Source organism: Odocoileus virginianus, chromosome 1, assembly GCF_023699985.2.
Source record: "Odocoileus virginianus isolate 20LAN1187 ecotype Illinois chromosome 1, Ovbor_1.2, whole genome shotgun sequence".
NCBI classification, from domain to species: domain Eukaryota; kingdom Metazoa; phylum Chordata; class Mammalia; order Artiodactyla; family Cervidae; genus Odocoileus; species Odocoileus virginianus.
The window spans coordinates 39,429,764-39,443,946 of record NC_069674.1 but is presented as its reverse complement, the minus strand read 5'-3'; the positions used below and the strand labels follow the sequence as shown (position 1 = coordinate 39,443,946).

The window sequence follows — 14,183 nt, the reverse complement described above, 5'->3', positions numbered from 1 at the left end:
ATGGGGAACAAAACACAGGCATTAGAAGCCCAGCAATGCAGAGGTGCACACACATTGACCCTGCATTGGGCACAATGTGCAGCTGGATTAAGGGATATGCACTACACAGCTGGAGCTTAGGTAAAGGTCTAATGTTGGAGACAAAGATTCGGAAACATCCAGCATGTAAGTAAAAGCTGAAGCCACAAAGATGGAGAGTTATCATCCAGGGTAAATGTGCAGATCATAAACGCATGACAAGAGTAATACTAATGAACTGTGGGGAGCACTTATATAGTAGAAGGAGGGGGAAAGGAGCTAAGATTAAAAAAAAGAGAGAGAGAGCCATAAAAGCTAAGGAAGAACATAATTTCAATGAAGATGGTGTAACATCGAGTGTTTAAAGAGCATTAAAAGCAGAATGAACACTAAAACGAGGAGATCGATTCCAGCAAACAGGGCTGATGACCTCATGAAAGTTTTAGAGGAGCAGATGGCATCAGATTGAAAAGTGATGGAGTATTGGCAGATAAACAAATGGATGGTTCAATGAAGTAGAACAAAATTGACTAGAAGGTGAGGAAAGCTGTAAATTCAGAAGAAAAGGGCAAGACAATAGTTCAAAAGAGTCCAAGCTGAGGACCAGGAATTTTAGGAGAGAAGTGACTGAATTATTGGAAGATGGATGGAAAAAAATCCCTTGAGGTGGGAGGGACTCTCGGAGAGGTTAGAAAAGTGAGTAAAACACACAACACAGGTCCTAGAAAAGGCAGGAAGAGAATTAAAGAACAGAAGTCAAAGTTTTAGCCTCGGAGTTAAGGAAAGGAATCTATTCCTGGGAACAGAGGAAAGGCAGTGAGAGTGTACAGAGTGGGTGATGCTGAGCAGTGTGCATCTGATGGCCTTCATCTTCTCAGGAAAGGAAGAGAAGGCTTGGTATCTAACAAGTGGGAAGTGGGTGACAGTACGTGTGATCAAAGATTTCATAAGCTCCTGCCCTCCTGCTGGGGATGTTAAAAGAAGGGGATGAGAGATCAGGTAAAGAATTACAAAACTACACCAAGAGCCCAGCTGAGGATGGAACTCTTCCTCGTGTAGTAAGCAGATGGAAGACTATGCAAATCCTCCCAAGAATGGGCAGGAGGAAAGACAACAGCTTAGGTCCCGTGTTTTAAACTGGCAGAATGGATTGCAGAGGAACAGAAGAAGAAAGGCATCATGTGAGGCACTGGTGAGGGACTAGCTGCAGTAACTACCCCAGAAGCGAAGGGAATGTAAGGGAAGTGAAGGCGGGAGATGATGGAGGACTCAGGGGAGACAGGAGGGAAGGTTCAGAGCAGGTTCTGTGAGAAAGGGAGAGAGAGAAGATGATCAGAGCATCACATTTCAGACAGTCCCTTTCGGATCAATTTCCAATTCTAACCAATCCTCTCCAGAACAAACTGAAGACCAGAAACCTCTAAACCAAGGTTTTTTGAAAATGAAAAACAACTTCACTGAGATTTCTGTAGTATAAATGAGATGATCCAATCCATGAATATCACTTTTCTTTATGATGCTTGCCAATCTTATACAGGGTGAAACTGGCAACTTATTTTACATTATAAAAACAAGAATCAATATTTTTCATGTATGTATAGGCTACTTACATATATGCTTCTATGTGGAATTTCTCTTTATATCCTTTGTCCATTTTTTTTAAACTAAGAGGTTCATGCTTTTGTGTATACTGGTAAGATCTAGCTATATATTTATAGAAATCATTTAGAGAAATCATTTTGGGTGAACAGATATCAAAACTATTTTCCCCTGAGTTTGTGTTTTCATTTTGTGTTTTACTAATAATGCTCCTGAATGTATTCAAATCTATCAATCTTCTCCTCTGGCAGGAGAAACAACTTCTTTTTTTAAGTGGAGTTCAGTTGCTTTACAATGTTGTCAGTTTCTGCTGTACAAAGCAAAGTGACTCAGTTCTACAGATGGCACATGTTTCCTCTAAGTCAACACAGAGTATTGGATAGAGTTTCCTGTGCTATACAGTAGGCTCTCCTTAGATATCTTTTTAAAATTATTTTTTTAATTGAAGGATAATTGCTTTACACAATTTTGCTGTTTTCTCTCAAACCTCAACATGAATCAGCCATGCGTATACATATATCCCCTCCCTTTTGAAACTCCCTCCCATCTCCCTTCCCATACCACCCCTCTAGGTTGATACAGATATCTATTTTACACACAGATACTGTATTATGTCAATCCCAATCTCCCGGTTCAGCCCACTCCACTCTTTCCCCCTTGGAATCCATCTGTTTGTACCCCAAAGTCTGACAGGATTTCTTAAGAAGAAAAAACTGTCCTTCATGTCCCAAAGCTGTTTTCTCTGCTGTCCCTACCTACTTACCCAAATTGAAAGCATGGTATGAATCCCAACAATTATTTCTGAAAGAAGGATTATTAACTTAGATCATATGAACGTATAAGAAATTATGTAAAATGCCTTTTATTATTGCACCAGTTACCTCCTTAAGAAGGCCTCTAATAAGAACGTAAGAGAACTTTATTTTCAAAAGAATTTCACTAAAGAATGAAGATGAAAAATACAACATACGTATCCTTGCAAATCTGGGATATGTCGATAAATTCACGAAAAAGTTTTGGAAAATCTTCAGATTTCCAGAGAACCGGGGCTTGCCAGGTTATCACAGATGAGTGGTATGTATAAAGGAGTGTGGACTAGCAAACAAACTCAGTAAGGAGGACAATACTTACTATTCCAGAACTAAGATCATTTCCGATGGTGTCTCGTAGACTTCATGTAAATTAATGACCCATGGATTGTCCTGGGCTAGCTCGAGTACAGCGATTTCATGAACTATTTCCATCCGACAATCTTGGCCTTTTCTTCTTTTTCTCATGAACTTGGCGGCAAATTCTTTTCCAGAATCTTTCTTTATGCATTTCCTCACCACTGCAAATTTCCCTCTAGAATTAAGCAAAACACAGTCACTGTTAAAGTTGACTTTTCAGAGATGATAAATTTTAATGAAATTTCCAAACAGTCATCAGTGGGTATTTAAATTTAGGTCATATGCTAACACTCAAGTAGCAATATAACTTGGGAAACACCTCTCTATAAATAAAATGCAATGGGAAAATCTGCAAGATTCATTCTTCTAAATACAGCATAACCAAATATTTAAGCCAATATTTCTTTGTAGCATTTTATATATATATAAATAACTTAATTTTTACACATTTATACATAAAATAATTTGAATCTTAAAAAAGCCATCTGACTTTTTAAGAGAAACTGGTTATCAAAATTCCTAAAACAATGGATTTCACTGTCACTAATTGACTCTAAAAAGACCCGATCACCTTCCAAAGTTATTTAAAGGTAGGGATCTCATTTGTATGACATCATTTCAACTACAGCATCAGCTGGAAATGTCTAGCTTTTCTATAAAGACAGATATAACAAGCCTTCTTTGACACACTCTACTGCCATGTTATTACACTAATAAGTCACACAGGGGATCAGCACAGCATGTTGATTATGGAATAAGGTCTGGAATTAGATTTGGGCATGAATCCCAAAGAACGGCTCCATCCACTCACTTGATGCATAACCTTGGGCAATTTAAGCTCCAACTTAAGAAAAAAATCTCATTTTCTTAATCTATAGAGGAGAACACAAACAATCTATTTCACAGGGTTGTTGTGAGAATTAAAGAATACATGTCAGCTGCTTAGCATGGTACTTGCCACATACTCAATAAAGTACTATGAAGCAAACAAATCATTGAGCCGTAATAATTATCACCCATAAACACCCAGTACTCAAGCTGGAAGGCAACTTAGAAATCAAATAATTTTTTTTTTAATCTACTGCCAAATGCCAAAGCCAATGTCTTTCTTTCAAACTGTGAGGTAGTTTTTTCCTCTTGTGGGCACACATTATTTTAGTAAGATTTTCATTATAAGCCTAAACCTGGCTTCAAGAGAAGAGCTGTTGTCCATATCTTTTGCTGAGCGATACAGAAGCTTCAACCTGACAGTCTATCAGGTATTATTGGACACAGCTGATGTGATCTGTTAATTGCTACTCCCCCTTTCCAATTTTCAATCATTCCTCATCCCCTCAGGGTCTTTGCTGGTAAAACGCGTCAACCAAATCTGAAGCACCTGCTCCAAGTCTAAGCTCAAAGTGCTTCATGATTATTATTTTGCTGAGGCTGGCCCAATACAAATTAATATGACTTTTGAAAAAAACTTGACAAGTTTTTTGTATTTCACAAATAAAACCTTCTCCTCTTGGATTCTTTCAAGCCAGTGTCTTGATACTATGTTTCAGAAATATACTTAAAGCCTTGCATTGAAATTTTTTAACTTGCTGTTAAATTCTACTTTCTGGGTCTGGGCCCAGCATTCTAGACTACCAATGTAATTTTGAGGACTGATCCTTCCTTCTTTGCTGCTGTTAACCACAAATATGGTGTTCATCCCCTCTGAATTTTTGTTACCATCAGTAATAAAAATGTTACATGAAAAATTCTTAGGCACAGCCCTACAGCTGATCAATTAGATGGCAATCTACCTAACAGCACCCTAATTCAGAACAAGGCTCTCTGTGCCCAACGGGAATGTGAGATGAAACACTTCTTCAGATCACTAGAGAGAGTCAACAATAAACTATGCATCACAGGCTAATGCCTCTTTTTATTTAGCCCCACAAAATCATTAGGCTAATAACATCTCCATTGAGTTTTAAAAGGTTCCTAATGATCTTTGGATTTAAGGAAGAGAAAAAAAATCATTAATCATTTGTTTCTTTTTATACTTATATTTCTGAAGTTTCAAAAGAGGAAAAAGAGAAAGTCTAATTTGTAAAAAACTGACCAACATGTAATTGACAACAAGCATATTGCTATTAAATTAGAAATGCGCGGGTTGAACTGTCCTCAAAGAATTCCCACAGCAAACACATAGGTATTTACTATTACCACACCTGACACTCTAGGCAATATCGTCCTGTGTAAAATTATAGTAAAATATTGTGGCTTACATACCTGTCCTGATATTTCCGAAGACCAGAGACGCAACAGATGAATGGATCCCTAGCCTATAAACTCTGGGAACCTTTGTTATAAAAGAGCCGTTGCTTAATTCAGAGGCCAGAAGTAACCAAAGGAGAGACCTATACTTACCCTGGGTCTCCTGCTAGGCATCCATTTCTTTGGGTCACCACAGTCGTTCGCACACCAATCACTAATCTTGACACCACCCTTGTTTTTGAGGAAGCATTCAGCTGTAGGTTTACCCTTTCTCTCCCCCATATCATGCACTATCCTGGGAGTCAGCCAACCTTTCTGTAAAGGGCCAGATAGCAAATACTTTCGGTTCTGCTGGCCAGCTGATTTGATCACTACCATTCAAGTCTGCTGCTGTAAGTGAAAGCAGCTGCAGACAACAGGTCAGTACAGGGGAGGCAGGATTTAAAAAAACAAAAAACAAAACACAACTTCACCAGCACTGAAATGTCAATGTCACATAGTTTCCATGTCATTAAATATGACTCTTCTTTTGACTTTTCAATCATTTAAAAATGTACAGATCATTCTATATAGCTAGTGAGCCTCATCAAAACAGGCAGCCAGCAGTGGGTGACCAGCTTGCGCCCTATTCCAGGCTAAGAGAACTCTTCCACGGTTCTGATACTGTGCACCACGGAAGCAGACAGCAGGACAGCAGATCACAGGAAACAGGCACCGCCTTCATCTCGGGATGACTGGGGTGATGGGAGGGGAACCCTTAATACTATTCAGGGGGTCAGAGATGAAGCCAGGTTTCCAGGAACTGTTCTTTCTCAAGAGCCACAAGGCAAACAGAAATGTGGGACTCGGTCTTGAAGGCGCGGGGGTCGAGTGAACTAAGAATTAGACAGTCACGGTTTCCCTCAACCCCACACCCTGCAGTGCTCTGGTATGCCTGCTTTACCACAACTTCACCGTAAAACTGTGATTGTGTCTCAACCCTTTAAGTTATTGAGGCCTCTCCAAAGCACGAAATAAATGATGTTTCTCTGACTCTCAGGGCTGTAGTTATACGCAGGGACTTGAGACTGATGAGGTTCAAAGGACATAAGACGTCTGTTTCACGTTTACTTCCTCAGCTGACTTAGCCAAAATTCTTCCTAGATTATCAGGATGTTTCAGTTTCCAGAGGTCTTCACCCATTTCACAAACATCTCTAGTTCACTATTACACACTAAACTGAAAACTCTGATTTTCATTAATCATTTTGGCAGGGGGTGGGAGGGATATTAGGAATGACTACATTTCAGAATAACAATGATAACACACTCCAGGGTAGTAAGACAGGAAGGATAAACAAAGATCACAACAGGAAGAGACATTTGAGTCAGACCCACCAGTCTAAGCTTCCTCAGAACAAGGGCTGGGTTTTTACTGATCTCTATTACCAGTGCGCAACTGGAAAAGCTTAGGAAGGCTCAGTGAACATCAGTAGGTATGACAGGCTAAGTAGCTGGTGCTTTATTTCTCAAGGGAAGAACGGGCACCTATGAGACTTTTACCTTAGTAAAAGTTTAAAAAAGCTAAGATAAATGTTTTAAAAAGCTAATTCTGAGTGTATTGCCAAGTGTTAACTAGAAACTAGGGAAGCTAAGAAAATAGCTCAAGGGAAGGGGTCTATGAACTAAAGTAGCAGCAGCAGCAAAGGCTGGGAAGAGAGGAAGTAATTTACAAGGCACTCAAGGTCAAGACAGACTGAGCTTCGGGCAGAGAGATGAGGGTGGGAGAGGACTGGAGATCTTTGTCCTGGGTCCTGGGTAATGCGGTACCATCCACTGAGAAGAAAAATCAGAAGAATGGTAACAGATCTGCAGATGGTGGAGGGAGGGGAGCATGTGTTAGGCTTCAAAAGGGAGATGTTTGATGTGCCTTTCTCTGTAAAGAGAATTTTATTTACTAATAGATGGATTCCAAATATAACCAGTGTTGGGTTACCACACAAAGGTGAACACACATTAGAATACATAAGGCTCAGGCAAAGATAAAAAAACTGGAGGTGCTGATTTGAGTGTATATAGAGGAAGCAAAATAAAAGTGAGTTCCAAGGTTCCAGGTTTGATTCTAGATTACAGTAAAGGGCTTTGTTTCCACGTGTATCCTATTATTTAAGTTCTTCTGACATGTTACAATTTTTTGGCTACTACTATCTCCCTGGCCCTACTATGAGTTTCAGGGACCTGGCCTCTTCATCTTTGCATCTCCTTGTGTAGTGCCTGGCACATGGCAGGTGCTCAGATAACACCCTAGATACATACACTGTTTTTGTTAGTTTGCTAAATAGAAGTTCTGTGGCAACTCAGCCTCATAAGGTTTAATATTTTAGCCACATAGGGCTACTTGCTGTTCTCTTTTTCACTGAATTTTTCTGCACTGTGCTTGTTTCATTGCCAATGGCTGGAACGTCTTGCATTGCTACTGCTACTGAAATTCCATCCATTCTTTCAGGCTCAGCTCAAATGTTGTTTTCCCCACAAGATTTTCCCATGTGGCATGTCACTTTGCCCATAAAAGGAGTAGTGACTGATTTGTTAGATTTGGGAATAATTTCCAGAGCCTACCAAAGAGCCTTATGTGCTCAACATGCCAAGTCCAATATTTGCTTAATAGCACTGGGGTACAGCCTTAGGTGCAAAGAAGTTCTGTTCAAGAATGACCTAGATCAGATCTGTCTTCCTTACCTCTGAAAGAACAAAAACCAAACCATCTGCTGACCCTAAGTGTAAAAATCAGCGAGTCCATCAGATCAGTCAGCATGAGTGACAAGAACAGGTAGAACCAAAAGCCAGACTTGGTTTGAAGTTCGGGCAATTTGTTCAACTTTTCTGAATCTTAAGATTTCTCACCTACAAAATGAGGTTGATGGCACTTAACCCTGTAGGGTAGTGAAGACAAAAGAAAAAGACATTTCCAAAGTGTGTAGCCTCTAGGAAATGCTCTGCAATTAGTAACAGCAGCTATTTTTATTGTATGGGGCATTAATTTCAGATCTATGATAATTTATAAAAAAAAATCATACAGAACTGAAGAGTTTTGGAGGTGATTTAATTTGAACTCTCTACTTGATGCATATAATTCCTATATAAATGGAGTTCCTCCTTCCTTTTCTGAATAGGTGAACTAATGATTATAACTACCTAACTTTCTAATGCATTTGGTTCAATAATTGGATTTTATAAAATTTTGTTAGGTTCGTAAAGTGGTGGAAATTCATTAAATCCTTAAGCTTATATATTTTTAAACTTTTATATTGGGAGGTTTATATATTTAAATTAAGTTTTTACTTTTAACATAGGCTCCAACTTTTCAAAATTAAAACAGTTGACCTAATGAAGCACGTGCCTTAGAGAAGGAGCCATACTTCCTAGCAAAGTCTGCTGCTGAACCACAAACACGGCTAGTTGTTTTTACCCATCCAAAAATATCAGATTATTCAAAACTGTAAATATCTTTCAAACTGATGATAAGCCGCCAAGAAATCTTAATAATTTTCCTAAAACAAGGCACAATTTTTACATGGATGGTATTTAACAAGGGTCTTTATTTCTAAAGAAATTACGACTTACAATTTATGACACATGCTCAAGTAGTATAAGGTCCTCAACCTGAAGCCATTACCTACAGACATGAATTTAGGTAAAGGACATCCACTTTCTAAAACACCTCCACCTGTGCATCCTCTTCAGCTTGTACATCCTCTTATTTTCTGATAAAATTCCTTCCTTGTTCCCGTTACTCCCAACCGCTTTGAGGAGAATGAGATAGGGTGTCCCTACCCATCATGAGGCCCAGCTGAGACAGGCTGGGATCTGGGACCCTTCACCTGAGTGCCTGCACCTGTACAAACATCTCCTCAAGCAACAGAATACAAAGGAACTATAAGGGACTCAAAAAATAACTTCATGCATGCACCGGTGGGGTCAATTATGAACAATAAGCTAGAAAAAAGGCCACAAACCGACAGCCATTTCTGAGGTGCTGGGAGAAAAAGCAGGGGCCTGCACACCAAGGGGGTAGACGAATCACTGAAGCCCCCCTCCAGCCAAACCCACCCATCGGCCCCTAACCTTACCCCATCCAAGGGACCAGCTTGCCCCCTTCCCCTCCCACCCAGGGGCATAAGCAAGGGCATCTGGTTCTTGTTTTCACTCCTGAGAGTTACAGTCCAAGTCCCAGAAAAGGCTCTCCCGGAATTCTCATCTGGCCTCTTATCAATTTCCATTGATTAGAGTCCAGGGACCCAGGTGGGTAACACAGCCGGGGAGGGAAGCCCATGACACTTAAGCTTGGCAGTGCTTGCTCCAATTTGGAACCCATTAACATGTCCTCTTACAAAAACGATGGCAAACTGCTTTAGCCACAAGATAGACTACAGCTTTTTTTTTTTGAGAAACATCTGCTGCATAATGGAAGTGACTGCAAGGAGTCCCAGCTCAGCTGTCTCGCATATGAGTCAATCTACTGGTATCTTGATTTTCTCATCTGAAAAACGGGACTTCCCAAATCTGCCTGGGATAAGAAGTAAATGAGATAATGTATGTGAAAGTCCGTATAAAACTGTAAAGCGCCCCACGTATGAAGTACCCATTTCAACAGAGAACTTGGATTTATTTATACCTTTTCTCCTCACAGGAAAATTCAACTGTCAGTATGTAATAGTATAAAAAACAAGATATTCTTTTGGCTTTAAAATATCTTTTTTCTTAGGATAAAATTTATGCATATATCAAAAAATGTTAAAAGTTGAAGACTAGGCAAATCACTTGATATGAAATTAGTGTAATTTTAAATTTCTAGAAATATTTTTTTTGTTCCTACACTATCAATAAAAGCTCCAGGAAAGTCAACTCTGAAAAAATTCTTGGAACCCAAGGTCATGTCTCCTGCACCTTGAATCGTTACTGTGGTTTACACTGGCACATGTCCTGACTCAAAAGAAAGGTAACAAGCCTCAGGAATAACAAGTCAAGTTTCAAGCAATAAAAGAAAATTCTACATCATATATTTACCCACATTTAGGCTGCTATGGACTCTGCTGGAGACATGAAAGAATGTGGCATTTCTTAAAATAATCAACATTACATCCTCTCATTACTAGGGAATCAATACTGATCATTTAAAATGTCTTCTCCAAACAACCATTTCACGGAAAGCTTTGCATTTCTATAAAATAATGGGAATGCCTGCAAAAACTTGATTTCTTTGAACAGTCAGCTCTTCACACCTCTTCAACATTTTCACTAAATGAAAGGCCAGAGAACAAAGTGAATAGACCTTTGTTTTTCATACCACATCATTAAAGTATAACATGAGTAATTTTAAAGTTCTATATCAGCATGAGATCAGTTCCTTATATCAGAAATGCAACCAGAGTCAACACCTAGGAAAAGAGGCTACTTTTCTTACTACTGAAAGAATTACACAAAAACACACTTCATTCTGTCAAAACTACAACATTCAGGCAAAACTCATAAACCTTAAACATAAACTGCTTCTAATACAAAACAGAACTTTCACTTCCTGAGACTTCTAAACAGTTCCCTGGTCTTTTGCAATGAGGTTTTCTACTTCTGCAACAGACAGAAGCACATTTTGAGGTCGTGCAGGTTCGCCTGTTTTTGCGTTTTGGTTACATGTAAAATACCATTCACTGAGATACTCAACGCATTACAGTTTTTGAGTGCATGCCCTAAGTCAAGCACAACCTTTATGCTACAGATGTGCTGTTAATTTATTTCTTTCAACAACTCTGTGAGGTAATCAGAGATTAGGTAACTCACTCAAGTACACATAGCCAGTAAGTAAAGAGCCAAGACTCGATCACAGACTGACTCCTAAGTCCATGTTCTTAAGCACTGCATTACACTTCTCCATGAGAAAAAGGGAACCAAAAAGAAACAAATACATTTATTTTCTTTTTCAGTTTTAGGCTCTATATCAAGTATCTAACTGTATTGTTCTGTGCTTCAGGAGTTATGGCTTATGTAAAGAAATTCATATAAGATATGTAAAAGATGTCATAACCTTCAAGCAAAGGAACACAACTTTATAGACAAACTAATTTTATAATAGAGGTTAAAATGAAAGTTGATTTAACCTCCTTGGTTCCTGGAGGGATTGTCACAACACCTGGTAGGGAGCAAATCAATTGTTTTCCGTTTAAATCATCTATTACAAGACTACAAGAGAGTGCTTGCCACCTGAAGACATTTTTCAGTTGTGTAATGTGTTTTCTCTTCTGTGGAATGAAGCCAGACAACCAAACAATGGAAGTCCCAGTTTTCCTTCTTCAAGAAATCAGTTACTTCAGAATGTCTGGAATTTTCACCAATTAGAATACCTAGATGAGTCAGTAGCTGTCTTCTTTTGTCATAAAGTGCACACAGATCCAGTTAATTAGTGCCTAGCAGAGTGAAGTAAAGCTTGGCCCTGAAGACGTCTTTCCTTTTCTCATGTGGAATAAATAAGACACTTTTAAGGTCGGTTTCTTTGCCAAAAAACGATTTCTAAAGGTTACCCCAATATTTGTAAGGCGGCTTGTTTTTAACGTTGTAATCACTGTTATAAGACCTTTTTCCAAGCCCCTCAAATGAAGGCTGTTATTAACTGTCAGGCCCACTCCCCATTACAACATGGTGAGATTTTGCAACCTTGATAAATGTCTGCAACAGCTGCTAACACTTATCAAATGCTGTGTGCCAGGACCAGTGGTTTGAGCTGCGCAGCCCCTGCACCTTCTCTGCACCCCCATGAGGGATGTACTGTCCCTATGCTGATTTTACGGGTGGGAAACGTGAGGCCGGGGAGACTAAGTCACCGTCCAAAGGCACATAGAGTGGGGGTCTGAGCTCGGGTCTGACCCCAAAGCCAGTGCTTCTGACAATTTCTTCAAACTGTTTTCAGAGAAAAAGTCAGTCCCCAAAACTCTACTGTTCCCTGTGGGTCAGCAGTTAAAAAAAGAAGAAGAAGAAGAAGGAGAGAAAGAACAAAAATCTGCCTGCATGGAGATGCGGGTTCAATCCCTGGTCGGGAAGATCCCCTGCAGAAGGAAATGGCAATACCCCACTCCAGTTTTTCTTGCCTGGGAAACCTCACGGACGGAGGAGCCTGGTGGGCTACAGCCCATGGGGTCGCAAAAGTCAGACATGACTTACGACTGAACAACAAAAGCTATCACTCTGTGACCCCTCTTCAACGTACAAGAGACGTAAAGTATCCAAACAGCCTTCACCTTCTGCGATTTTAAAAACAGACCAAATTCTAAGCTCTCCCTACCCCTACAAAACAACAATGGGATGCGGAAGAAAAGGCAAGGGCCGTATCACGGCGTAGAAAGAGTCAGACAAGGGCCCAGACTCCACAAGTGAAACCGATGTGAACTTAAAAAGCACACGGACCTAAATATTTCAGAACGCAAACTGCACAAACCCAAGAATCCGCAACTGAAGTTAGCAGAAAGCGGCTGACGGAAACTGGCCCAGCGCTGGTGCGAAGGAAGCTGTCACGCTCGGGGTTCTGCGCTCCTCTACCACAGCCACAGAGCGAGAGGCAGGAACCCACAAGTTCGTAGGCAAAACCAAAGCTGACTCCACACCTGTGCTGACTTCAGACTCGCTGCCGCGGGGAAAGGTTCGCAGCGTGGTTCCCACGCCGCCTTGTTAAATTACCGCACAAGGGACCACAGAGGCTGAAACGCCCGCAGCAGAGAGAGGAAGGGGTCAAGGTTCTGGGGGGAGCCTTTCTCATGGCCGCTACCACGGCTTTGGGGGACGCCGCGCGTGGACTGGAGGCTGGGGGGCCCCGCCGCCCTAATCGCCGCCCGCACCCACGTCTGTACCCGGTCCCGGCGCGCTATCTGCGCCCGCGCCGGCCCGCCTCCCGCACTTATCTGCGCGCGCCCGCCGGCTTCACCTGCCCAACTCCCGGCCGGGGGTCAGGGTGTAGGCGTCCTGAAAGGGCTCGGTCCGCACGGCGGTGCGGATCTCCGTCAGCAGTCCGCGGGCCTGGGTCGGGGGCGGCGGCCGGCGCGGCGTGCTCAGACCCCGGCCAGCCCGACCCGAGCCGGAGGCGACGGCCGGGGAAGAGCCGCCGCTGCCCGGCTTCTCGAGAGGAATCATGGCGCACGGGCGTGCTTTCCTTGCCTGCCGCCCGGCTCGCTCGGAGCTCCCGGCGGGTAACGGCCCCGCCTCCAGCTTCCTCGAGCCGGCGCGAGGACGCCAACCGCTCTGCCCGAAGCTGCGCACAGACTGCAGCCGGCTGTCTCCAGGCCGCCCGGCCCCGCCCCGCGTCCGGCCCCGCCTCTCCCCCGCCCCCCGCTGAGCTACCCCCGCTGAGCTACCCCCTTCTGAGTGCCTCACGCGCGCCCTCTGCAGCTGAGGGGGAGAAGGTGCAGCCTGGCGGGCGGCCGCGCGGCTGGCCCAGGCAATCTGCAGGCTACCGACAGCACCACCCTTCTGGCTGGAGGACCCGCTGCGTCAGCCAGTTACGCACCTGCTGAACATCTGAATGTTGCAAATCTGAGTCCTGCATTAATGAAAATGCGTAGGAGCTATCAGCCGGAGCTTCACGATCCCTTCCCTTGGGCGGGTCAGGAGAGGTGATGCGACTCAGATCAGGGCTGCTCTACAGCACGTGGAAGTTGCCTGGGGCATCTAGGACCTTCCCACACTGAGAGGAGGACGTGAAGGCAAGAGATGGACAAATATTTTTAAGCCAGCATACCAGTCCTACAGCCTTCTCTGTATTTAACTTTCAAGGTGCTCTCATCCGGTCTTGTGGTTTTAATTACATCCGTATGCTCATGACTACAAATTTTTTATCTCCAGCTTCCAATCATTCTCTGAACTTCAAACTCATATATTGAAATATACACTTGGCATCACCAGTTGGATGCTAAATTAGCATCTCAAATTTAACGAGCAGAAGTCATCTCCCGATCATCCTTCATAAATGCACTCCGACCAAGTTTCCGCACCTCAGTAAATGGATTTCCATCCTTCCAGTGGTTCAAGCCAAAAACCTTGGGGTCAACACTGACTCCTCTTTTTCTCTCACACCCCTCATCCATTTTGTAAGTAAATCCTCTTGGCTTTACCTTCAAAACATATCCAGAAT

At 42.2% G+C, this 14,183-nt stretch overlaps 1 protein-coding gene across 2 annotated transcripts in view; it reads right to left on the bottom strand.

Annotated features, from left to right (window-relative positions):
- Positions 1 to 13,328, bottom strand: part of STK17A (serine/threonine kinase 17a) — a 37,029-nt gene extending 23,701 nt beyond the window's left edge. Inside the window, exons 1-2 of one of the 2 annotated variants that reach the window (XM_020890873.2) lie at positions 12,981 to 13,328; positions 2,749 to 2,961 (exon numbers count right to left, since the gene is read on the bottom strand). In XM_020890873.2, coding sequence (XP_020746532.2) covers positions 2,749 to 2,961; positions 12,981 to 13,186 — 419 coding nt within the window. In that variant the 5' untranslated portion in view covers positions 13,187 to 13,328. Of the gene's footprint in view, positions 1 to 2,748; positions 2,962 to 5,186; positions 8,260 to 12,980 lie in introns of those variants that run through there. The other variant, XM_020890874.2, reaches the window with a different exon arrangement.
- Positions 13,329 to 14,183: the final 855 nt, after the last annotated feature.